This window comes from Narcine bancroftii, chromosome 5, assembly GCF_036971445.1.
Source record: "Narcine bancroftii isolate sNarBan1 chromosome 5, sNarBan1.hap1, whole genome shotgun sequence".
In the NCBI taxonomy this organism is placed as follows: domain Eukaryota; kingdom Metazoa; phylum Chordata; class Chondrichthyes; order Torpediniformes; family Narcinidae; genus Narcine; species Narcine bancroftii.
This window is the reverse complement of record NC_091473.1, coordinates 71,728,838-71,755,883: the sequence shown is the minus strand read 5'-3', so window position 1 is coordinate 71,755,883 and position 27,046 is coordinate 71,728,838. Positions and strand designations below refer to the sequence as shown.

At 39.2% G+C, this 27,046-nt stretch overlaps 2 protein-coding genes, 1 long non-coding RNA gene and 1 other non-coding gene across 10 annotated transcripts in view; 2 read left to right on the top strand and 2 right to left on the bottom strand.

Moving 5' to 3' along the window:
• Positions 1 to 774: 774 nt before the first annotated feature.
• Positions 775 to 4,658, top strand: LOC138762714 (regulator of G-protein signaling 5-like). Its single transcript, XM_069936296.1, has 5 exons — positions 775 to 871; positions 1,934 to 2,032; positions 2,150 to 2,211; positions 3,324 to 3,490; positions 3,619 to 4,658. The coding sequence occupies exons 1-5, from the start codon at positions 828 to 830 to the stop codon at positions 3,829 to 3,831; spliced, it is 585 nt and encodes a 194-aa protein (XP_069792397.1). The 5' UTR covers positions 775 to 827; the 3' UTR covers positions 3,832 to 4,658.
• Positions 4,659 to 6,401: 1,743 nt separating this feature from the next.
• Positions 6,402 to 23,393, top strand: LOC138763522 (uncharacterized). Of its 2 annotated transcripts, XR_011357626.1 has the most exons (4): positions 6,402 to 6,456; positions 9,489 to 9,584; positions 18,246 to 18,424; positions 23,266 to 23,393. It is a non-coding gene; the product is annotated as an uncharacterized lncRNA (long non-coding RNA). The 2 variants fall into 2 exon arrangements; XR_011357627.1 differs by lacking the exon at positions 9,489 to 9,584 and having other exon boundaries at positions 6,405 to 6,456.
• LOC138765601 (U6 spliceosomal RNA) lies at positions 19,673 to 19,777 on the bottom strand. Its single transcript, XR_011358595.1, has one exon. It is a non-coding gene; the product is annotated as a U6 spliceosomal RNA (small nuclear RNA).
• The window catches only part of nuf2 (UF2 component of NDC80 kinetochore complex), a 66,557-nt gene continuing 61,441 nt past the window's right edge, over positions 21,931 to 27,046 (bottom strand). For all 6 annotated transcript variants that reach the window (XM_069937816.1, XM_069937814.1, XM_069937815.1 and 3 more), the window contains 4 exons: positions 26,666 to 26,809; positions 25,112 to 25,287; positions 23,068 to 23,203; positions 21,931 to 22,262 (listed from right to left, as the gene is read on the bottom strand). In XM_069937816.1, the coding sequence (XP_069793917.1) occupies positions 22,131 to 22,262; positions 23,068 to 23,203; positions 25,112 to 25,287; positions 26,666 to 26,809 (588 nt within the window). In that variant the 3' untranslated portion in view covers positions 21,931 to 22,130. The remainder of the gene's footprint in view (positions 22,263 to 23,067; positions 23,204 to 25,111; positions 25,288 to 26,665; positions 26,810 to 27,046) is intronic.

Sequence of the window (27,046 nt, the reverse complement as noted above, 5' to 3'; positions counted from 1 at the left end):
CCACCCTGTACATTTTAGAGGGCAGTAAGAACATTGAACCTTTTATCAGGATGCACAAATTGGTTCCCTCTTACTCTGTATTCAAAATGTTATTTTTTCCAAAATAGCTTACAGCTGTCCATTCATCCTATGGTTAAACATAATGTTATTTTTTTTACTAAATATTGCTATTTTAAAAAATCTAAATTGGCACCAAAGAAGAATTTGTAAATAGCCCCTTTCCTACTGGAAAACATTTCAAGAGATGTACAAAGTTACAAGCAAGAACAAAGCTTTAAGTAGAAGAATAATTCTATCCCATAAGTTTTGCGACAGTGCTGTTCTTACAGGACTCAGAGTTTCTGAGAGGTGTCAATGGAAGGTGAATAAATGCCCTTATATCTCAATTAGCTTTCCATTGTCATTCATAAATGGTTCTGTAATATGTAACAAGTAAAATTTGCAAGCATGAATGAAATATTAGCAAACACACTTCTTGTTTCATCACTAATAATCTTTTTTTTTGTTTGAGGACAGAAATGTATTGAACAGCTTTTAGAATTAATCATCCAAATGTACCAATAACAAATGGTCTGATGTTTAATAAATTATCATATTATCAGTCTGGGAAATTCCACACACAGAAACGTCATTATTCAACTCCTAAACTATTGGCAGTATAACCTTGTCAGCTTCCTGCAGCCCACTGATTGGTTGGACAGTTGACTGCACTCTCACCGGTTTGTGTATGTAAGACACTAAATCCAGCTGGTGCAGTCAGTCAGTGCATCGAAGACTTTGAAACCAGAATAAAATATTTTTTTAAAAGAGATTTAACAGCAAAAAAAATGTGCCAAGGGCTGTCATCACTACCAAGTTGCTGCTTAGAAAGGTATGTTACTTCACCATTTTCAGTCTAATGTATATCTTTGTACAGGGGAACATTACTGAGAAAACTATTTGTTTTATCTTCAGCAAAGTATAATGCATCCAGTAGTTTGCTGTCAGATCCAAGTGGTTCAAAATCCTACATTTAGTAAAACAATTTATTTGTGCAACATAAGGGAGGAGCACTTTGCAGTTCACAAGCCAAAAGAAAAATTATGTATAGCAGCATCAATGTTATAGTGACAAGACCTATATCAATTAAAGCTAAATTCCACTGGTATGTCAAACTTGTAAGTGAGTATTGTGCAAACATTATTTTGGGCATTAAAATAATTCTGAAAATAGGGACTTGGAAGTTTACAGCTGAAAATGAGTTACATTTTGAATTGATTCTCGTCAATTGAGAAGATCGGAGGTCTATAAACGTGAAAAATTTGAGGTTGGACTCAATGCAATATCTGGTGTCTGGATTACACTTCCAGATTAGGATAGTTGAGCTACGAAAAGCGATCTCCTCACAGAATCCCTCGCCCAAGATTCTTCTTAAAACTTCATGTCAGATTATCTATGCCAATGTTTGAAATCTGAAACAAAAAGAACGCTGCTGGTCTTTGAAAGAAAAGTCAAGCAACCCAATTGAAAGCAGGCTCTTATTTTGGCTGAGAGTTTCAGATTTATATTTCATAATTTAAATTTAAAGGACGCAATTACCCTGAAGTTTGGTGATGTCTCCATTTTGCTCGGGGATTAGCTGAGTATTTCTCCATTGCAATCTGTTGCAGTTTTCCCCCAAACCAAAATTTTCTGCGGGTATTCTCCAAAAAAAGTGAGCTCCCAAATGTTTCTGAGAAATGGATTTAGGCAAAGCCATGTGTGACATTTATTGATTAAACCTAATTTAAGGCATTCAGGGTAATGAAGAAAGCAAAAGGAAATCCCTTTAAAAAGCAAAGAAAAGTCTAGTTAAGAAACATGAATGAATTCAAAAATAATGAATCCAAATTCATAAATCATGATACCAAAGGCAATTGATTTTTCTACGGCTAAACTTGTTTTCTTTTTCTAGGGCAAAGGGCATTAAAGCTCGGCTGAGAATCTTTCTACAGAAGTCAAAGAAAACTTATGGCTCTGAGCAAGTCAATCATATTGAAGAAGCAAAATCCAGGTGAGCCCACAGGGAAGATCTGACTTCAAAACAGAATTATTGACCTTCAAAAAAGCTGAAATTCTTTTCTTTTAAAATGTACTGAGGGAAAATGTTGTACATTTCTTTCTCAATCAGACCTTCTTCAGAGGAAGCAAAGAAATGGAAACAATCTCTGGACAAGATGCTTTCTCAAAAACGTAAGTAGGCATGTATGTTCCTGCCATAATTGGAGCTCGGTAATAATTTTTTCATAAATCGTTGTGCTCAACAGATCCAAGTAAACTGTTTAAATGTTTTAGTGGATTAATTAAAGTGTTACTTGTGATCTAGGAGGATTTCTGTAACAGAATGCGCGGGCCAATTCATAAATTAGAAGGCAAAACATTTTCAGTTTTTATCCTTCAATATCAAACTTGAAATATAAATTACTTACTGTATTTAGGAACAATATGCCAAGGGCTGTAGAGAAGTTAAAGAAGGGGGAAAGCCCTCCCTGAATTAGAAAAGGAAGGTACCAAAAGAAAAGAATGACTACAACCCAACGCACATCTACCTTCCACATGTTATACTCTCCCTCTTCCAGGGAGGTTATTCCATTTTCTGTTGGAATCTGCATCCATTAAACAAGTAAACAGCCTGCTTTCTCTGGGAAAATAAAAAGACCGTTAATGGGTCCAATGGATTTACTTTTTGTCTTTCAGCCATGTTAAGCTATTGTGCTATAAAGATGGCTGGAATTCTGAAAAATAAACAAGGTCAATCAAGCTGAATCAAATAGCAGAACTTTGTGTAATAAATAGACTGTAATTTTGGTACCTGCCAGTATCGAACAGAAGCACCAGGGTTGGTGGAAAGTTGATGTACCTGCCTGATTAGCATAACAGTTAGGGCAACACTATTACTGCGCCAGCAAACCAAATCTGGTGCTGTCTGTAATGAATTTTTATGTTCTCCCCATGGCTGTGTGTGTTTCCTTTAGGTCCACTGGTTTTCTCCCACGCTCTAAAGACATGCAGGGTTGGAAGAACATGGTTCTCATTTTATGCTTTCTGGCAAATTGCCTGATGCTGCTTTGGAAATCTGAATTTGCTCAGCCAGGGAAGGGCAATGAAAGAGAGAGTGGACTGCACTTATAATGTACCCTAGTAAATTCTGCTTGCCACCAATCCATTGCATGAATCCTCCCTTATATCATATCAAAATCCTCATACAGTTTTTCCTGAAATGTAAAAGAAATTTTCTAAGAATGTTAATGGACTGGTAAAACTTGCAGCCATTAGATGAAATTTCTCTTCTGTTCTTTTGGTAGATGGTTTGGCTGCCTTCAGAGCTTTCCTTTGCTCAGAGTACAGTGAGGAGAACATTGAGTTCTGGCTGGCCTGTGAGGACTACAAGAAAACTAGGTCACCTGAAAAACGGGCCTCTAAAGCAAAGAAGATTTATTTGGAATTCATTGAAGTGGATGCTCCTAAACAGGTGAATCTCTTTGAATGAAATTATGCAGGTGTAGTGTATGTAGTGTATTTTTAAACTGTGAGCAACTTTAAGATTAACAAGGAGGAATTATTGATTTTTAAAAATTTTCCCCTTTTAACACTGAATAGATTAATATTGATTATGAAACTAAAGACTTCACTAAGAAACATCTTCTGGAGCCTACTATTTCCAGCTTTGATGTTGCGCAGAATAAAATCTACAACTTGATGGAGAAGGATTCTTATGCCAGATTTCTAAGATCAGAAATGTATCTGAACTTGATCAGACAAACTAAAAGGGTGGCAAGTGACTCAGACTCCAACAAGCATTCCGAGACATGAATCTGGAAGGGGAACCTTTTGGGGAAAATCTGAACAGAGCAGCAGATGCAAGCTGAGAACATGAATGGAAAGGATCAGTGGAAACATAGCTGGAAAAGGGTTAACGGTGAGCTATGAGTCTGCACAATTTACAGAAAGAATTGGACACATATTGAAGAGCATGTTGAAGATGTTGAGGAAACAATTTAAGATGAAGTGTGACTGTTAGACTTTTACACAAATATTTTATTCTTTACTGTGTAAATTATTTATTCCATAAATTATTCTGTGATATTGGTTACACATTGGAGGAGTGTATTTGAAAAAGTCTGCATGAGGAGGGACCTTGGTTTTGAAAATAAATGGGCACCTTCTGCAAAAGCATTCAAGAAAACTTCTTGAAGTATTAGCACAGTATTCTATTCCACCAGGGTCTTTTTGTACAATTCATCAACCATTAGTTTAACCTTTTAAACTTTGAGGAAAATGAATGGTAAATCATTTCACAGACATGAAATAGTAACTGAATATTAACCTGACACATCTCATCTGAACCATACTATGTGATATCCTGGGCTTGTTATTGGATCAGCCAAATCTCCTGACAGAGCTCACCATGAAAGAAATATTTCTACCTAAATAATTCCTAACAATAAAACCTGGTTTCTGGCATTATCTGTATTTTTGTAAATTCCCCACATCACTTTGAAGCCTGTTAACATCCGAAGTTTGTTACAGCCCAGGTTCCAAACTGAGTAGGGCAAGTTACTTGGAGCCTCATTGTGCTAAACATCTGCTTTCATTGCCACAACATTGTCTGTAATCTGCCATTGGTTTGTCATTTACTATTTTTGTACATCTTTGATTTTTCTCCAAGTGAAAATATAAGAGAAAAAAATAAAGAACATAATACAATAAAATGATTTCAGAATTTTTGTGTGGTGTGACAGGAAGAAAGTGCTAATGGGTGGTGTACACAATACAAAGTACTAAAATTAAAATAACGCTACTCATCGCCATTTGCATCCTTTATATTCCTGTGAGGGAGAGACTGGGTTCAAACCTCACTCCCCGAATATGGGCACGTAATTCCCAGAAGAATGAATTGGATCGTCAAAGGTTTAATTAAAAGCAGAAGCTTCCTGGGAGAAGGTAGATGTCGGCAGACAATAAGAAGCTAGTGTGTCTTAGAAAGACAGACATGGAGAGAAATGTTCAGTCAATGTTTCAGGCCAGGACTTTTGTGACCACATTGACTATTTCTTTCATGGATATAGTTTAATCTGTTGAGCCCTCCAGTTTTTTTTTAATCACTTGGTTCAAAATTCAGCATCTTTAGTTCTTGTTTTTCTCGAAACATCTGCAGAAGCAGGCTTTTCACAAGAGTGAGTAATATCAATAATGAAATAAGAAGTAAGTCACACAATTCTGTAGATATCAAGAATGAATATACCTGAAGGGAATTTTAAGGACATTCACTGAGATTTATCCGAGACTCATATATGTGTTTATTTATTTACTGAAATAGATGAAATACTTGCCCTGCATATCTACTATTTATCCGTATGTGTGTTATGTCTGATTGTGTGTCTGCATGTTTTGCTTCGAGGACCAGAGAACACTGTTTCATCGGGTTGTACTTGTTCAATCAGATGACAATAAACTTGACTTGACTTAATTGATACACTTATCATGCTGCCACATATATATGAAGCTAACTTGGATAGATGGTCTATTGGAATTATTATCATCTGCAGTGGATACAACAGAGACATTAAACGTAATTCAGTGAAGATATTGACAATCAAGAACATTAAGACTAATGTCATGTCTGTAGACCGATGGTGGTTTGTTTGTCTACTCCTTTTTGTTGTAAATAGGGGAATATTTTACTGTATATATGTGACTTTAAGATTTAAGTATTCCTTGCAGAATGACTTCTGATACCTCAGTGCACCGGGTTACTTTCAATAACAGATGTTTAGTTGGTAACTACACTTCCATTAGTTATCTTAGCAACACTCAAAAACCAATGTACACTGCATGAAGATAGACAATCTTTTAAATCAAACTTTAAAATGAGCCTTCGTCATTAAATAAGGGAAGGGGAAATTCTCTTGCTATTCTTACTGACATGTATCCTTTGACTAATTCTACCAAACAAATGATAGGCTTTCTGACTTCACATTGCTTATGGGAACATGGTGTGTATAAATTGGCTGTTGATAGAAAAATCAACTACTTAGAAATAAACTACAAGGATATTTTAAAGAGCCTGTAAGGTGTTAATTCAATTAATTTCTTTTGTGTATTATTTTTGTTTGTGCATTTTCACATGTATCAGGTATGAAAAGGGCTTTGACACAGATCAGTACAAAATAGAAACAGGTGCTTTGGCCACATGATGAAGAAGGGCATGTGATATGCTTGCCACTTGATGCCTTTGTTCAATGCACTTTACTGGGCAAGGCATTAAGTGCAGGTGTGGGTACGTCATGTTACAACTGTATAAAACATTGGTGAGCTCACACTGAGAGTGTTATGTGCAGTCCTGGTCACCTAGCAACAGGGAAGATGTCATTAAGCTAAAAGAAGGGAATAAAAATAACATGAAAATGTTACTGGGACTGCAAATTGAATTATAAGGTGAGGCTGAGACTTCCTCCCTAAGAGCAGAGGAGGCTGTGAGGGGACCTTATAAAGGTTTATAAAATCATGAGGGGCATAGATAAGGGAAATAGTCATGGTCTTTTTCCTAGTCTAGGGGGATCGAAAACTGGAGGAGATAGATATAAGATGAGAGGGAAAAATTTAAAAGAGATATGAAGGGCAATTATTTCACACAGAGGGTGGTTGGTATATGGAACAAGCTGTAAGAAGTAGTGATGGAGGTGGATAGAATTGCAACATTAAAAAGACATGATGCAGATACATGGATAGGAAAGATTCAGAGGGATATGGGTCAAATGCAGGAAAGTGGAATCAACTTGATTGGCATGGAGAAGATGGGTAGAAGGGCACATTTCTGGCTGTGCTCACCACAATATCAATTTAAAATAATTCCATCTGCCTGTACTTAGTCCATATCCTTCTATTCGCTGGCTGTTAATGTGTCTGTTTAAGTGCCGCTGGAATATTGCCATCCTCTCCCATCTGGCAGGACATTCCAGGCTTCTACCACTCTGTTTAAAAGAATTTGCCTCTTTTGCACTCACTCAAAGCCTCCATATTATTCCTGTAGTGCAGAGACCAGAAATGCAACAAAACAAATGTGGGCTAGCTAAAGTTTTATACAGTTGCATTATGACTTGCCAAAGTTTATATCCATTGCCTTAACTGAATCAAACTTCCCATAAGTAACTCCAAATTTAAATCAACTATAACTCTATTGATGTTTATTGCTGTAATCAACTAAGTAAAAATTAGAATGAAGCATTTTTGTCACAAGACATCTCTAATTTGGGTGAACACCTACCTTCAGCAAATGCTATCAGTACCCCTTGATATTTGCATATCCACCTGCCTTACACTTGCTAACTTCTAGCTTGGATACCCAGATATACCAGGTACCTGCAGTAACTATCTCATCTCCAGTCAAAGATCAGAATATTCCACAGGTTCTCTAGCTTCATACCAGAGAACACTAGGCAGCACTATTTCAACAAACACACCAAAATGCTGGAGGAACTCAGCTGGTCTTTTCAGCGTCTGAAGGAGGCAAAGATATTTTGCTGACGTTCCAGGTCTGAGCCCTTCTACAAGGAAAAAAATCAGAAAATGCAGAAGCAGGATCTATCATAATGTCTCAGAATTCAAATAATGGGGCAGGAAAAGGTGTTAATTGGATATGATAAGGGACTATGTTAGAATTTATCATGTCTATGTGAAAGGAGTCAGGGAAAGGAGAGACGATGGGAAAGAAGGGGGTGAGGGGGTTTTAACAAAAGCCAGAGAAGTCGATATTAATGCCATCTGGTTGGAGGGTGTCCAATCAGAAGATGAGGTGTTGTTCCTCCAATTTATGAGCGATCTCAGTCTGGCAATATATGAGACCATGCTCAGACATGTTGGCAAGGGAATGGGATGGAGAACTGAAATGGGTGGCCACTGGCAGATCCATGCTATTGTGGTAGAAAGAGCTGAGGTGCTCAACAAAGCAATTTCCAAGTCTCTGTCCAGTGTCTCCGATGTAGAGGACACCACCTCGGCTCATTCTGCTGCAATAGCATGGATCTCTTAATTTCTCAAAATATGGTAACTAAAATAATAAAAGATGTGCATCTTAAAACTAGATTTTATCCTTATTTGATAGAACAAAGCACAGCCCCTGTTTGTTCCTTGATCCAATGGAAGCCCTTGAAAAACAACTGTGAAATTAGAAAGATTTACCTTTTACAGTAGAAGTCCAAAAATCTGATAGATCAGGATCTCCTGATAAACAGGACTTTTAAAAACATATCAAATTTTTAAAAGTTAGCGGGTTTTTGTTTTCGTGCAGGCATGCGTGAGCACCACGGGTTCACAGTGGCAACAAGCAACCATGCTTATTGTCTTTATTTTTCTTTAAAACTGTTCATTTTGATAAATGAAGCATGCTGTACTTGCTAATGAATAAATTATCAAAATTTACCTGCTCATCTCTTCTTTATTCTGACTTAAATTTGAATTTTAAAAGTACTGCCTGAGAATCCCTAAAATATGAATAGACCCAGTCTCCGAGCTGTCCAGATTTTAGCCTCCTTCAGACGCTGAAAAGACCAGCTAAGCTCCTCTAGCATTTTGGTCTGTTTGTTGAAATAGTGCTGTGTAGTGTTCTCTAGTATGAAGCTAGAGAACCTGTGGAATATTCTGATCTTTGACTGGAGATGAGATAGTTACTGCAGGTACCTGGTATAAACCATCAAGACAGTTTTTACCCTGACTGCTGCCATAAATGCACCATATTATCCTCTGCAACTGATGCCCTGGAATCGTGGGAAGTAGGTCATAACCCTAAATAACATTGGTTCAGTTGGACAGGCCACATTGTTCATATTCTACATGTTCCTGAAACTTGCTTTCCACTCTTAGCTCAGTATAGCAAGAGATTAGCAAAGTAGTGAAAATAAATGATTCAAGGATGTTCCGAAAACTTCCTTGAAACCACACAACAGACCACTGACACTTAAGCCTGTGGCTACTCAAAGTGGATAAGAATTCAGTATGGCATGAGGAACCTTGCGTCCCTTCATCTAGAAAAGCCCCAAGGCCTAAAATACACACTGTAGTGCGCTGTTAGCCAGAATCAGACACACACAAGTTAAAGGCTATACCACAGGCTTTAATCCAAAAAGACTTCCACAGAGCCAGGCTGGCTGTGGCTGCCACAACTCTGAGTGAGGCCTCGGGAGGCTGGTGCAGGCTTATACTCCGGAGGGTGATTGACACCCAACCGGGTGGGGCTTGATTCATTCAGGCTGACTGATTGGCAGCTGTCCAGGTGTTGTCCTGTCCCCTTACACTCCTGGAGGTACAGAGGTTGCCCCCTGCAGTAGGCCAGTGGTACACTCCTGCAGGTACAGGTGTTGTCCCCTGCAGTAGGCCAGTGGTGTAGCACCACACACACCTATTGATCAATTATTTCCTGTTTTACTTGAGGCAGAGCTGCTTCTATGCATTGACCTTATCAACCATTTCAGAACCCACTGAGCTCTTGTGGTCTTCCTCAACTACGAGGCACTGCCTAAGATGAATAAGAAAGGCACACAGTATTGACGACTCACAGACATGTACAGGTATTAGTATCCTGGTGGAAGCTTTGAATTGATTAACAGCAGAGTTGCTCTTTGTTTTACGAAGAGTTACAAAAAATGTCTGTACATTATATATTATCAATCCACTTTGTTGGTAAAGCAGAGGCAAATGCCAAATGCATGCATTTTTAATTGAGCAAGAATGATGCTGGAAAAATGTCAGCTCTGCCCAGGTGACTCACAACCAGAAATTCTTAATCCAATTCCTGACGGAAGGTGTCTAATGTGAAATGAGGGCTCCGAAAAAATAGCTTTTAGGCCTAGTTCACCCATAATAAATGGGACCATACTCTCCAGCTTCTCAATTTCAATTTCTTTGTGGTTTTTAGAAGGATAATGAAAAATTTAGAAATAAAAAAAAATCAAGTAAAAGAGTATTGTTAGCCTAGATCAGAAAACTAGACAAGACTTGTAATACTGTATCATGTAAGACTAATAAACTCAAAATACGTTCACCCCCATTCATCCAAGTTACTTCTTTTCTCTACAGATTGAACACAAAAAAAAATTTGTTACACATCAGATTAAGTTAGAACCATTACATTATTATCCATCATAAATGGGGTGTTAAATTGCCAGATTAAATTTTTGATTTTGTACAGATGTCTGATACTCAAGAGTTTATATAATGCAAAAGATACTTTGTGTAAAATATAGGATAACTGCCAAAATGAATTTTATTGCTACTTTTGGAATAAATAATTTGCCTTTCCCATTTTAATTTCAGGGAGCCAATAGTTCACTAGATAAAAAGTCCTTGGCAACGTAGTCCTGAACTTGTGCATTTTAAAGGGTTCTGGTTTAATTACCATTCATTGAGCAGAACTGGGGTCACATCATTTGCTCTCTTTGATATTAGAAGCAGGAAGGAAAAAAATGGTAAAGTTAGGGTGTGGGCAAGGGTGCAAGAAAGTAAAAAATTCTTATCATACAAATTATGATGGGAAGAACGTGCATGAGGAAGGATTTAATGAAGCCAAAATCACGTCCAGTTGGAATGCTCAACAAGTCATACCTCTTCTGGGCATCACAGTGATCAGTAGAGCTCTTGTGACCTGGCTTAAATTGGACCTCAGGTGCTGTCTGTGTTCTCCCTTTGACAATGTAGGTTTCCTCTGGGTGCTCCCATTTTAAGACGAGAAGTGGGAGCAGAAATAGACTATTCAGCCAATCGAGTCTGCCCTGCCATTTAATCATGAGCTGATCCAAGTTCCCACTTAGTCCCACTGCCTGGCCTTCTCCCCATAACCTTTGATACCCTGGCTAATCAAGAACTTATCAATATCTGCCTGATATACATCAAATAACTTGGCCTCCACAATCACCTATGGAAACAAATTCCACAGATTTACCACCCTCTGGCTAAAGAAATTCTGTATCTCTGTTTTAAGTGGACGCCCTTCAATCATGAAGTTTTGCCCGCTTGTTCTAAACTCTCCCACCATGGGAAACAACCTTTCTACACCTATTCTGTCCATACCTTTCAACTTTTGAAATGTTTCAATAAAATCCCCCCCTCATTGCAAATAGGTCAGTTGCCATGTTTTATTGCTCCTGTAGTGATCTGGGGATAGTTATTGGCAATGTGTGGAAGAACATAAGGGGTTATAGTAGGATTAATTTAAAAATGGGTGCAGACTTGAAATGCTGGAGCATGGCTGCATCTATTGTAAAATAAAAGTACTGCATTGACTGCTCTGATATATGACATTATAAAGAAATATTGTACTTCAATGACAAACCTTATATCCATTTTATAATGTTCTCTTCCCTATATTTAATTCTGGCAAATTCCTCTGGATGAATATTACACAAAAAGCATTGTTTATCAGAAAAAATTGCAGGAACAGACAAGTCTATTGGATCAAAAAAGTGTACTGATTATGCATTATTGCCATGAGATAGAAAAATGCTTCTTGGCCTGTATCTTTAAGTGTTTAAATGACAAAACAAGTATGATATGTCATGTGTAAATGGACTGTTGGCGCCCTCTATGGATCAAAAATATTTTGAGTTGGCTTTAAATTATTTCATGTCATGCAGTTTGAAGAAATTGAAACAATTTACCATGTGTGAAAAAAGTCTCAAAATAAAAATAAACTATTTTGAAAGAAAACACTTGTTTAAGTAATAGTTTTAATGCAGTTTTGGCATTTGAAAAACACCCCGAGTGCTACACTGAACCATTTCCCCCACCCCTGAAAAAAGGTTGGACCCAGTTTGCATGTGACTTTAGGCCAGATAAGATGAAGTGCATTATGAATATTTTATATAATCTAATTATGTATTTTCCTCCTTCTTTATATGATTCGAAGTTTGTCAATTGGTACGATAATGATATTCAGTGTTTTCGAGACTTGTTCATTGACAGTTATCTTTTGAACATTTATCAGCCAAGTTTAATTTACCAAATTCACATTTTTTAAGATACTTGCAGATCAGAATTTTTTTACAGGTTCAATTATCAAATTTTCCCATAACTTGTAAATCTTATGCAGGATGTAATTTTCAAATTACAACCTTCCCAGAAGGATTTAATAACTTTATATATGACGTGCTTTCAAAATTGCATCAAGTTTCCCTCGATAAAATTAAAAAAGCATGAGAGTGGGGGACGTCACGTGGTGTGGTAGAATCAGGACGTAAGAACCTGACCCTCCCAGGAATTAATTCAAAAAGAACCCATTAAGAAAAGTATAAAAAAGGCAATTGAAGAAAAAAACAGTACTCTAGAACTGTACGAGAACACTTAAATATGTTGCCAAAAAGAAACAAACCTGTACCTGAAACCCAATGACTGGAACAAGAAGATGGTGGTCAGAGGCCTCCTTTATTAATAAAATATTTTATTTAATATTTATTTATGGACTGTGAAGACACTGAATTGTCTGCCTTCAAAAAAAAACCTATAGTGCCTGACCACCAGGTACAGTGTCAATATCTCCCAATCAAAGGTGCTATATTTGAGCTCAGGTGGCCGGAAGTGCCAGGGGTTGCCATTTCCCTTCGATTAATTGCTTCAGTACGCCCCCTACCGTAAGTGTTGGAAGTGCCTATTATGAGGGTGGTAGGCACTTCTGCTCTGGTCTTGACCAATGCATCTTTGGCCTTCTGGAACGCCTCCAAGGCCTCATTGTCCCAGGTGTTATGTCCTCAGTTGAAGCATCAGAGGTTTTAATAAACACTCAGAGAAGCTTGTAAGATTACAGCACAAATTTTACTCACATCTCAGGCTGCCAGTCATGTATGAATACACTGGTGCACTGAGTATGTTCACCACTCGCTCAGTGTGATGTGGCTCTTACAATGTGTCTCACTGAGCACGCTCACCACTCAAGTGTGATGCGGCTCTTGCAGTTTTGCAGTGCTCCTGCTCCAGCATAAAATAGTCCCAAGTTTCCACTCTATATAGCATCCCCACTTCTTTAAAAAAAATCTAAAAATTAAAAAATTTATTAAGATTTAAATTTATTAAAAATAAATTGTTACTGCTTCTTTACCTTCATTTGCCATTAAGAATTAAATATTCTAATTATACAAATGCAGTTCTATATTCTTCTCAGCGGTATCGCACTGGTGGTAGGATGTTGCCTCTCCACCTCGTAGACCTTGTTGTGTCTCTTTGCTTTGGTGGTGTTGGTACGGTTGTGGATGGTGGTGCTGTTTGCCTCAGTTCTCCTGTTGCTTGCTGTCCAGTTGTTATGGTGTTGTCGGTTGGGGTTTCTACTTGCATTCCTTCACAAGTTTCTGGATTGTTAGAAGCTGCTGGTGCTTCTGGTGCTTTCCATGTCAGATCTGGAGTTGGGCGAATGTGGGTTCCGTTTGGTGTCAGCTGCCTGCCAGATTCTGTCTCAATTATGTATGACCTTGGAGTCTCAGCTTCTCCTGGACTCCAGGTTTTTGTCTCTTCCTCTTGAACATGCACATGCTGCCCTTGGAAGAGTTCTGGTAGTGTTTGTGCATGTTTATTGTAATGTTGATTACTTTTCTCTTGTATATTAGTCAGCTTTCTTCTTGTTTCCTCTTGGTCGTCTGGTGGATGGATTTTGCTTGGCAGGGTTGGCTTGTATTTTCTGCCATTCAGAAGCTCTGCTGGGGATTTTATGTTGGCCCTCAAAGGCATGGCTCACAGTGACAGAAGGGCGAGGTAGGGATCTTCCTTTGTCTCTCAACACTTTGTGAGAGTGTGCTTGATTGTCTGTACATGCCTCTCAATGAATCCATGGCCTTTGGGGTAATGTGGTGATGAAGTAGTGATGGTGAGCCCATATTTTTCAGCCATTTCTCTGAATTCACACCATGTGAATTGGGTCCCATTGTCACATATCACTTGTTCAGGTCTCCCCTGTTCTATGAAGAGCGCACGTGCTGCAGCAGTGAAGGTCGATGCTTTCAGGTCCTTCAGTTTCCTGATGAAGGGGAATTTGGAGTAGCAGCAGGACACAATCAGATACCATTCTTGGTTTTCTGTGAACAGGTCTGCTCCCACTGTGTGCCATGGCCTGGCGGGTATTTCCGCAGGTACCATCTCTTCTTTTTGTTGTATATTTCTGGCATACCGGACATGTAGCCACCATGTTTTCGATGTCCTTGTATATGCCTATCCAGTAAATTCTTGGCTTTGCTCTAAGTTTGCATCTCTCCATTCCCATGTGGCCTTGGTGTATTTTCTGGAGAATTTCTTTTTTCATTGTCTCTGGTATTATCAGCCGAGACCCTGCCAGCAGCACACCATTCTCCAGGGATATGTCATCCCTGACAGACCAATACTGGTGTATTGTAGGCTGTACCTGTTTTATCCTTTCTGGCCATCCCTGTATCACTTGTTGGGAGAGCAGCTGCAGCTCTTCATCCTTTACAATTTCCTTTTTAATCTGGTTTAGTTTGTTATTAGTTACCCTGACGAGATGATGTATCTTGATTTCCATGTCTTTCATTTCGTATTTTTCATTTGGGGAAAGACGTGACAAAGCATCAGTGAGCACCATTTCCTTCCCTGGCCTATACTTCAAGGTAAAGTTGTAACGCTGGAGGGAGAGGAGTAGCCTCTGTAGTCTGGCTGGTGCCTTGCTTAGGTTCTTTTTCTGAATGTGTTCCAGCAGGCGATGATCACTCTCTACCACAAACTGACTCCCATAGAGGAATTTGTGGAATTTTTCACATCCATATACGACTGCCAACAACTCCCTTTCAATATTGGCATATTAGGTCTCTGCTGTTATCAGGGCCTATGAGGCAAAGGCTGTTGGTTTTCTTTCCTGCACCAATGCTGCCCCAAGGCCTCTGATGGAAGCATCTACTTGTAATGTGACAGTTTTTTTTCTGTCATAGTAGCTCAGTTCTACTTCTCTGCTGAACACTTCCTTAAGCTTGTCAAAATCTCACTGATGCGATGGTAACCACTGAAACTCCACATCCTCTTTCAGCAACTCTCTGAGGTTGTCTGCATGGTCTGACATGTGTGGGGTGAAGGAACTCGTATATTGGACCAGGCTGAGGAAGCTTCTTAGTTCTTTTATGTCCTTTGGGTGTTCCATTTCAACAATGGCTGTTACCTTCTCTGGGCTTGGCCTGGCCCCTTCAGGTGTGTACACCATTCCAAAGAACAGGCCCTCTTCCACCTTAATGATGTATTTATCTGCATTGAGTTTGATGCCGGCCCCTCTTGTTCTCTCCATGGCCTCATGTAGGTGGAGATCGTGAGTTTTCCCGTCTCTGCCAAAAATCTGGATGTCATCTGCGAGGTTGACAGTGCCCTTGCATCCCATGTAGGTCTCATCTATCTTTTGCTGGAAGATGTCTTGGCTCACCTTTAGGCCAAAAGGTAGACACAGGAACTAGTACTGGCTGAATGGAGTGTTGAAAGTTGTTAGCAGTGTCGATTCTTCATCCAGCTTCACATTCCAATACCCATTCTTGGCATCTAGCTTACTGAAGATTTTTGATCCCGCTAGTTCAGAAGTGATGTCCTCCAGCATTGGTATTGGATAGTGCCCTCTTTTGATTGATTGGTTTAGGTCTTTGGGGTCCAGACATATTCTTAGGCGGCCATTTGGTTTTTCTTTTACTACTATAGAATTTACCCAGTCAGTTGGCTCCACTACTTATGCTGTTACTCGTTTTTCTTCCATTTCTTCGAGCTCCTGCTTTAGCTTTTGTTTCAGCTCTATTGGCACCTTCCGTGGAGCATGGATTATTGGTTTGTATTTTGGGTCTATAGTAATGTGGTATTCAAAGTTCCCGAAGCACCCGACTGTGTCACCAAAAGCATTCAGGGTACATGTCCATGAGCTCAGCCTTGTTTGTGATCGGAGGGCATTGCTCAAGTGGGGTGTCGCTATTGATCCTCTTGGACATTTTCTTCTCTCTGATCTCATTGTTTACAGAGATTAGCTATCATTTTTGACAGCTATTCAGGCCTAGGATTGCTGGTCCGTCGGCGTCAACCACAAAGAATGTGCATATAATGCTCTTTCCTTTATGTTTGCCTTTTATCGGACTTTTCCTAGTTGTTTAATCACGGGGCCACCATAGGCTGTGAGCGTGACATATGCAGCTTCTAGTGTGCCTGCCTCCGGGTACCCATTCTTTATGTACTCGGGGAACATTTGGCGGGACAGTCTAAGTGGGAGAATGTTGCTTTGTAATCCAGTATCCAACTTTATTTTCAAGTTGAATGTTGTTGGTTTGATTCTGATCTTTCTTTTAACTTGGATCGTGGTGTGCAATTCACCTTTTTCTCCCTTCCCTTTCTTGGACATCTCATGAAGGAGTATTGTTTCAATGCTGAGCGTCAGTGAATCGGAGTCACTGCTGTCACTTCCCTTGACGTGGTGTACTTTCCTTCTGTGTTCTTGGTTTCTCTCTCTTTTTGTGTCAGACCTACACATCTTTTTCCAGTGATTGACCTTCCCACAGGTCCTGCACTGTATGGTGCGCATACGCAGGCCATTTCTTGTGGTCATTGAAGGGGTGTATTCTGCTGCACTTCCTGCAGTTCTCGGATGTCTGTGACTTTCTCTGCATGAACTTGACCCTTCTATCTCTGTGCTACATGTTGGCCTGCATGGAGAGGGATTGCATTTGCCTCCTCGTGGCCTCGAAGGCCCAAGCTGTGTCTAAGGCATCTGCTAGTTTCAAGCTGTCTTTTCCTATGAGAGCTTTCTGCCCTTCAGGATGAGCGCTTCCCCAGATTAGTTGGTCGACTCTTCTCTCCTCTATTTCTTTGAACTTGCATTTTGCTGCCATGTTCTTTAGCCTTGTGAGAAAATTATCTACTGCCTCATCAGGCTCTTGTTTTAATCCCTGGAACTCATATCACTTTATTCTATTGTTGGATTTTGGTGCCAGATGAGAAGAAAATTTTTCTAATATCCTTCCTGGGTTATTTTCTTCCCCTTCAGCCAGCTCCCAGCTATTAAACAGGACTAATCCTCGCTTCCCCTGTCCAAAGAAGGATGTAACTAACCTTTTCCTCTGGAGTGATTCCCTTGAGGAGACTTTTGAATGCCAGGTTGCACTTCAGTTTGAACTTTTTAAAAGCCTCTATGACATTGTCAGATTCCCCGTCCATGACTGGGTGTAATGTTGCTGCTGCTGTGGCGGCGGCCATCTTCTTCTCCAGCTGCTGCTGAGGCCATCTTCTTCTCCAGCTCTGGTCATCAGGTAATACTGCTTTTTTTCCTTTGTTCCTTCTCTTCGTGCTTATTTTAGTTTATAGGGATTTTTCCCTTATCTGATGTGGGGTTCTGTCAATCCCACCGCTGCCACCATGTTATGTCCTCGGTTGTATCATCGGAGGTTTTAATAAATACTCAGAGAAGCTTGTAAGTTTACAGCACAAACTTTTACTCACTTCTCAGGCTGCCGGTCATATATGAATACACTGTTGCAGTGAACATGCTCACCACTCAATGTGATGCAGCTCTTGCAGTCTTGCGATGCTCCTGCTTCAACATAAAATAGTCCCAAGTTTCCACTGTATATACCAGGTAATGACCTTACCCTTCCCTGCCATGAGCACGAAAAGGGGGCACGTGATGTGGGCCACTGCCAGTATGAATCAGTGATGAGTTAATCACACCAGAGAATTCTTGTAACCCCTTCACTGTGCGGGTTTTGCCGAAATGCCAAATGGCCTCTACCTTTGTGGCAGGGGGTTTTCTCCGTGCCTGTTGATTCGATGCCCCAGGAAGTCAATCATTTCCAACCCAAACTGGCACTTAGCAGGGTTTTAGTTAGTCCAAATTCCTGCAGCTGGACGCACAGTGGCCTTAGATGGGTCGCGTGCCCTATGCTGTTGCAGCTGGTAATGACAATATCGTCCAAGTAGATGAACGCGAATGGGAGATCCCGATCCACTGCATCCATCAGCCTCTGGAAGGACTGGACTGCGTTCGTAAGTCCAAAGGGCATTTTCAGGAATTCAAAAAGGGGTAATGATGGCGGCTTCAGGGATGTCATCAGGATGGACTGGGATCTGATGATAGTCCCTGATGAAGTCAACTTTTGAAAACGCTCGTGTCCCTTATAAGTTAGTGGTAAAGTCTTGGATGTGGGACATGGGGTACCTGTCAGGTGTGATTGCCATGGGGCTTAGGAATCTGCTTCACTGAGGTGCTGTTTTCTTTCTTCACTCTCCAGAGCCCATCTGCCTGGGCTGCAACTTTCCTGGAGTCACCGAAGTCCTCGTCAGCAAACAAGAGTTGGATATCCTTGGGCAGCTGATCCAGGAAAATCTGCTTGAAGAGCAGGCAAGGCTTGTGACCCTCAGCAAGGGCGAATGGGGTCCTGTCCCCCGAACATCCATATGTAACCATCAGGTAGTGCACTTCCGCCATTAGAGCCTGTAAGTGTGGGTTAATGCCTCCTTGAGAGCATCGTATTTGCTTTGCTCCAGAGGCTGCTGTAGGAAATTGATGACTTTTGCTGTTGTCTCTTGGTCGAGTGAACTCACCACATAGTAGTGTTGTTGGCTTTAATCTGTTAAAAGTGGAACTGAGCCTCAGCCTGTTCAAATCACATGTTTGGCTGCTTGTTCCATCATCTTCAGGTTCAACTGCCAGTTGGACCTGCCGGGTTCACCAATGTAACGTGCACGTTACCACAAAATGTGAAAAAAATGACACACACAAGGATTCGAAGTTGAAGACTGATTTATTGCACTGACAGCTGTTTATATTCACTCCCCACTGCTGATAACAGGAGTGGTGTCACGGCAGCGCTGATCTCTGACTGGGCAGCGTTCCTGCCCTGGTTCCCACTGTGTGGGTGGTCACCTGGGATGAAGGTCATTGGCCCCCATGGGGTCTGTGCAGTTGTCGGCCATTTTGTATACCAGGCTGCATCCCAGTTACCAGGACGCTACAGCAACCATACTTACCAAATTCAGGTGTAAATCTTTAGATGAGTCCTTCCCAACCCTTGAGACCAGCTTTGATCTTCTCCAAAGAAAACTAAATAGAATATGAATTTGTGAGCCACGGAGTGTCACTTTTCAGCAGTCTAATTTGTTATTCTTTTCTTATCTTGACTATTTTTATCTTTTTCTTGCTTTTCTATATTTTCATTCTTTTTCTTTTCTTTTCCATTGGGGTTTTTTGGGGGTGGGGGTTGGTGGATCTGGGTTAATACCAACATAAGTAAATATTTAATGCACTTGTATTTTAACTTTGTAATTGACTTCACGTTTGATAAAAAAACATTTTCAATAAAATGTTTAAAAAAAGAGCATGGGAGCATGATCTAGTTTTTTATCTCAAACATTAGGATTTGATTCTTAGTTGATACTTCTTCACTGTGTTCGACATTCTCTTATTCAGTTCAAGGTTGTACATAGGACTTGCATGTCTAAAGTCAAATTATCCCGCATATATCCTGATCTAAATCCCCAATGTGATAGACACAATGACAGGAAGCAACCTTGATACACGTTCTGGGCTTGTCAAGCTCTTGAATGTTATTGTGAGATTTTTTTTGTGTTTTATCAATATTACATGTTAATCTTGAACCTAATCCTTTAACAGCTTTGTTTGGGGTGTTAGATATTAATAAGCTATTTTCATTTTCTTTTAAATATGGAACGCTTCACGAATTTTCATGTCATCCTTGCGCAGGACATGCTAATCTTCCCTCTATCATTCCCATTTGAGTATCTGTGCTGCTGAAGGGAGCATTATAAGTTATTTTCTTCACCTGATCATCAAGTCATACTATTTAAACTCTTTTGGCATGAAAAGCTATCCTCCTTTTTGGAAGTTCCAAAATATTTCAGCTATTCACAAAACTTTTGGCAAACTGTCATATTGACTTATATCAAAGTTAAAGTTATGAAGCACCTTAGATAATTTTGTATCAAAATACTATATGTATACAAGCTCAACTAGTCAAATCTTCATCAGAAAAGTATTTTCTAGGGTCCATTGAAAAATAGGAACTCAAGAGAGCCTCTGAGGATATTCTTAGAGAGAATAGAGAGCTTATACAGATGAAGATTTTGATCAGTAGGGAGTTTCCACTTTAGATTTGTCTGGAACAGAAGGGCACAAATATCAGTTACAAATTAGCAATAAAAAATTGGGAAACATGGAAGTTAATGCAATAAATTTCAACTGAAGTGGTACACTTTGACCCATTAACAAAGGAGAAGGAATTGGAGGGTCAGAAGTGCAATTTCGGAAAAAGAGTGGGAGAAGTGATGAGTAAAAAACAGCTGGTGAGTTGAATCAGTGTTTTCTGTGATGAAGGTAGTTTAAAAATGCCAGACCAATGGAGATCAGTTCAGACACCAATGTTTCACATTACATGAGAATGGCAAGACTAACCCAAAGGAAAAATGCCATGTGTCTGGTTATATCCTTGCCAGAGCATACAAAAAATGGCAGTTTTCCTCTGCCAGTACACATGAATTCCAACCTTATTCCTTGAACTGTACTAAAACAGAAAAGTCTGCAGATGCTGTGATTGTAGTACAATACACAAAAGTGCTGGAGAAACTCAAAACATTTACGATAATTAAAAAGGCACGACAACAACTCCATGTCCTGAGGATTCTCAGAAAAAATCAAACTGCAGGAGAAACTGCTGGTGTCCTTCTATTGCTGCTCCATTGATAGTGTGCAGGTCTACTGCATTCCAATGTGGTTTGCTAGCTGCTCCACAGCAGACCTTCAGAGGGTCATCAGTACAGCCCAGATTATCAGCTGCTCACTAACCTCTTTGGAGGATTTATTCAGCTCTCGCTGCCTTAGTAGCAGTCAAAATCCTGAAGGACCATTACCATCCTGTTTGACCTGCTGCCCTCCAGTAGACGTTTCAGGTCCATTAAATCATGAACAAACAGACGTAAAAATTTTTAACTGAGCCATTCGTGAACTGAATACTGCCAAGCATTGAATATTGTATTTCTTTTATCTTATTTGTTTGATGTATGTGTGCACCATCAAGCTGTGTACTCAATTTCATAGTAATTGTGCAATTATAATAAAAGGTTATCTTACCTTAAAGGATTTTACACTTCAGCCTTCTAAGGGTCTACCAGGACAATTGAGTTTGTGGACCTTGGGTAGATCGAACCAGGCAATGCAGGATTGGCAAGTTCAGCAATGCTACATGAGATAGTGGCTTGATGTTCATGAGTCTACCATGACAATTGGGTTTGTGGATCTCAGGCAAGTCAGAACAGGAAAGGGCTCAGGCCTGAAATATTGGTTACCCATTACTTCCTATGAGCTGAATGACTTGCTGAATTTCTCCAGCATTTTCGTGTATTGGTTTGAACTGTAATCGGCCATTGAACAAAATTCCAAAGGTGCATCCCTCCTACAATTCATTGCCATGAGAGTTTGAAAGTGAAAATGACTAGCAATTCAGGAGACAATGGCAGGAACTTCCTATGATGAACAGTCTTGCCTCCTGTCATTATTTCCATGAATCTAATATACATTATTACAGTATAAGCATATTAATACAGGTGCACAATCCTTTATAGACATCTAAAATCCGGAAAGGTCCAAAAAATGGCAAGTGGCAGCATGAGTTGAGCGGGCGAGGAGGCGAGACCAGCAGCACGAGTCGGGTGGATGAGAGACCGGCAGCGCGAGTTGGGCAGGCAAGGGCAGGGGGGAGAAAGCAGTGCGATTGGAAGGGGGTGGGGGTGGATATGGCAGCACAATTCGAGTGGGCTTAAATCTGGCTTTCCAAAATCCAGAAAAATCCAAAATATGGAACACACTGTCCCCCAAGGGTTCCGGATAAAGGATTGTGTACCTGCAGTGCAGTTTAATCAACAGTTTATTTTTACATTTCAAGTCACAAATCACAAAATCTATAGGCGAGAAAACTAGTATTTTATTCAGATAAAAAGCTGCTATTTTTAATTGAGAGATACAAATTGAGTCAGGCAATGATAAATGTGTTGGCTTTGAAATATCTACTTAATAATTGTTGCCTGTCAAGAGCAAATAGAAGATAAAGAAGATTGAAAAAAAAAGAATTGTACAAAAATTTGAAGTGAATGTAAATGAGATTTTAAATTCTTTCATTCATGGTTCTCTCCAGTTCTGCCTTTTGTTCACACCTCTCATGTGTAGCCTTCTGTGTTACTGTGGCCAAACGTTCATGATATTGTTCCAGGTGAGTGTACAATTTGGAAAGGAAGTCCTGTTAGTGAATAAATTAAAAACAGAGATCAAAACTTTATTCCAAATACTGTATGTTATTCCCAAATCTTCAAAAGCAAAGGAACATTCCAAGCTATTGGTGCTATCGGTTTCTTCCATATTGTGGACACAGAATAGTGGTCCTTTTGAAGGTGTAACCTACAATAACCAAACACTCTCATCTACAGGTATAAATTAAAATTGTCTGTTTTCAAAATAACACATTGTACTTCTTATTACCAATGTAGTTTTGAAAAATGAAAAATTTAGCAGAGTGCCCTTGAACTCCTCAATCTAGGTCATGGTACAGGTACAAGATCCTTTATCCGGACATCTAAAATCCGGAAAGCTCCAAAATCTGGCAAGTGAGGAGAGAGGAGGCAGCGCGAGTCAGGCGGCTGAGGGACCGGCAATCGGGGGGAGACAGCCAGGCGACTGGAAGGGGGTGGGGTTGGATACGGCATCACAAGTCCGAAATCCGGAAAATTTCAAAATTCAGAACACACTGTCCCCCAAGAGTTCCGAATAAAGGATTGTGTACCTGTACAGGCAAGAATGATTATTGACATAATGCATGATTTTTGTTTGTTTAATCAAAGCAATAAAAAAAAATCAACCTCCTATACCTTTAACTTGTTTTCCGTGGTGAATCAGCAAATACTTTTTGATGAGAGGTATTTGGAAGATCAACCAGCAATTTACACAATTCAAGTACACAAATGAATTAATAATATTTTAAAATCCCCATAACCTAATCATGAATAATCCAAATTATAGATCTGATTCTTCAAATTGTTATAACCTACCTCACATTCATGTGCATCTTTCTCTGAACTCTCTTGCCACAGTTGGATTTTCGCTAGAATATGTTGACGTTCACTGCTTATTTGAGCAACTTGCTCAGTCATTTCCTGATTTCGAAGCTTGATTCGATCATACTCGCTTGTTTAAAAAAAGTCATATTAACAAGTGTAATTTATTTCTTTTTTTTTTCATTTATCTAGACTATTCCCAAATATGCCAGAGGTTAATCTACAATAAAGGCTAAAATCAGAATTCAAGAGCACCTTTCTTCTTGCATATCTAAAGGGAACTCTAAACAATATTATAACAATCTCTTAATAAAACCAATGAGACATATCTCAGTTGTTCCCTTTCATCTGCTTGGCAGTGTGTGATAAATCATCCTGTTTCTTTTCCCATCCAAAATTTCCAAGCATGAAGTAAATTACGAAAATCTGTAGACACCATGAAAGAAGTAAAAAACCAAAATGCTGGAGAAATTCAGGTGGTCAAAAAAAACCCTGACATTTTGGACTTGAAAACCACTGTTTTAATTGTACAGATACACAATCCTTTATCCAGAACCCTTGGGGGACAGTGTGTTTAGAATTTTGGATTTTTCCGGATTTTGGGAAGCCAGATTTAAGCCCACCCGAATTGTGGTACTGTTCTCCCCCTCTCAGCCACCTGACTCGCGCTGCCTGTCTCTCGCCTGCCCGAGTCACGCTGCCGGTCTCTCCCCCGCCCGCCCGACTTGCACTACCGGTCTTTCACCCGCTCGCCCAACTCACGCCACCAATCCCCCTCCCCCTCACCCACCGACTCGTGCTACTGGTCTTTCACCCGCCTGCCCGACTCACGCTGCCAGTCTTCCCCCCCCCCCCCCTTGATTGCCTGATTCGCGTTGCCAGTCTCTCCCCGCCCGCTCGACTTGCACTGCCATCTCTCTCCCCACTTGCTGGATTTTGGAGCTTTCCAGATTTTAGATGTCCGGATAGAGGATAGTGTACTTGTACCTAATTGACTCGCTAAGGTTTCATAACTTCAAAGGAAATGGGCCAATGACAATTTTTGAAACCTTGTTCAAGACTATCTGGTGGTTGAAGGAGATTAGAAAAGCAAAGATGCCAAAAAATGCAGATAAAAATACTAAATGCATCTCCAAGATATTTTTAAAAGAATTTCTGGAGCAAAAATTAAAGTTTGGCTAAAAAAAAGTGTAGAGCAGTGGTTCTCAACCTTCTTCTTTCCACTCACACCACCTCTTTAAATATTCCCTAAGCCAGAGGTGCTCTGTGATTAGTCAGGGATTGTTTAAGGCGTATGTGAGTGGGAAGGGAAGGTTGGGAATCACTGCTCTAGACCCAATTGTTACTGAAATATTTTGATTGAGAAACACCTTAAGCAATCCCTGACTAATCACAGAGCACCTATGGCATAGGGAATATTTAAAGTGGTGATGTGAGTGGAAAGAAGAAGGTTGAGAACCACTGCTCTACACTTTTTTTTAGCCAAACTTTAATTTTTGCTCCAGAAATTCTTTTAAAAATATCTTGGAGATGCATTTAGTATTTTTATCTGCATTTTTGGCATCTTTGTTTTTCTAATCTCCTTCAGCCACCAGATAGTCTTGAAGAACAAGGTTTTAGTATCTCATATTAACTCTTCTCTTTTGTCATTTGTTATGCTCTATACATCTAGTCATCAAAGTCAATTAGGTTAGATGGTCTCACCCTTTTCCTTTATGGTAACTTGTGTACTCAGTCTCTTGAAGCCCAATTAAGAATGACTCCCATTACTGGCAACAACTGAAAATGTTTGATGGGAAAGTGCAGTAGATCTTTACTTTGTAACTATCCAATACATTACACCTGTCTTAAGCTTTCACCCACAAGAATCAGTTGATATAACAGAGGTTAACTAAGCTTTACTCTGTTAGTACTTCGTGTGCTACATTCAAGTTGACAGTGGTTTAGTTATTTTAAAAAGGAAGTAGAATTAATTGCAAGTTCAAAAGAATGTACCATTGTATTCCAATTCAAAAGCAAACATTGAAAATTTACATACGCTGCCATTGAATCAAGATTATGCTTCCTAGCTTCTCGCTTCTTACGCATTTGCATCTGTAGTTTGTCTTGCTTTCCCAACTTTGAACTCAGAACCTTTTTAAGCCGAGTCTCTTCTGCTTGCATCTTTTCAAGTTCCATTTTTTTTCTGTCTAACTTATTTTCTGCATTCCAACACTGTGCAAAAATATCAAGAGAACAATACATTCCTGCATGTGACAGATGTTATAATTTTTGACATGCATACACGCAAGATTGAACAACTATTTGACTGAAAAGGGTGGGATGGTTCCAAAAGTATATTAAAAATCTGTCACATACAGCAGTCTTCACCTTCTGTCTTAATACAACTCCATGTTGTGAATATCTTTTTTTTAAACTAAGTAGCAATGAATTAAATAATAGCCCTATGAAATTTTATACATGTATTCTTTTTGTAATTTACAAGAGTGCCCTAATAAGGACAGCTTTATAGATTAACTATAAATTTAAGATTTAATCTCAGGTGGGTTACTGTAACAAAGATTGGCTGCATTGTCTAGGAAGCATCCTAAAGTTTCAGAGTAGATAAGATACAGACACACTTGAGTTTGGTATTAAAAAACAGATATGAAAATTTTAGGATGTTTTCTTAAGAACATATCATGGAATAATGTAATAGATCTATTTAAAATTATTAAAGGATAGGCCAGGGTAAATGAAAAGAGTACAATTTCCAGTGATAGAAGATGGCATCAATACCAAAATAAAACAAACCTTAGTTTTAGTGTTGTGGTATTGTGGAATTGTCAGAATAGAGAGACAGAAAATGTCAACATACAGATTAGGTTCAAGAAAAAAGAATTTAAGAATATAGGGTTGGTAAATCTGATATGAGCTATTCGTTGAGGTAATGAGTAACCAGAAAAATAGATACAGTGGAAAAATGAAGACAAACATAGCTTCTGAACTATGCAATTAATAAACAAATCTATACAATTTAAAACAATAAAGAAATGAACACCTCATAACTGTAATACTGAGAAAAGAATAATATCGGAGGATGCAGAAAACTCCAAGAGAGAAATACACTTAACATTTATTCTGATTTACAAGGACAGCATAATCACCAGGCTACTATTAATGGGAAAATGTTTTGCAAATGTAATCTTGAAAACTCTGATATAAAATTTCAAAAATTAAACATGCCTTTTTCGATCATCTTATTATTTAGTCCATGCTTATTTACTCAAATATCTGAAGTGCAGATAAAAGTTACCACCACTCATTCCAATCAATGGATGAGCACCTGCCCTCAACTCTATGCACTACTAGAACAATATTTTGAAATCCACTTCATTACATCCAAAGAATTACACTTGTGATTTTGTGTAACTTGGGTACTTTTGCTTTTCAAAATATTATTTTTGGTTGCAGTTCTGCATCAACTTCACCCTGAATAAAGGCTCTTCAGTACATTGTGCACACTTATGTCAACAATAACTATGCAGCAATATTTAAGATGCTAAAAGAGGCTTTGCAAAACATAATAGAATAAAGGCAGGAATTTGTATACCTCAGTGTTCATACTGCTTATTTGGTCATAATCGGTCTGGGATTGCTTCAAGAAACTGCAGAAAGTTTCGAGTTCTTTTTTTTGGAAATTAATCAAATTTGCTGATTTGTCTTGAAGTTCCAATGTTCTCTCATTTTTTAGTTGCTGTTAAGTAAACACAGAAATGAATTATTATGGAAATAAACTTGCAAGCTACTTTTTTGATGAGCTCAAGTTAGTAGCTGTGGCTGCACAGAAATTAAGATGACTGACATCACACTAGTCATTAAAAATAACAAGATCAAGAGAGAAGAAACCAATCAGAGTAAAAATTCTGAATCTGGTAGGAAACATCATTTGGGGTCAGTAGCTTGGAAACCACAGATGTGGATGGAGATAAAA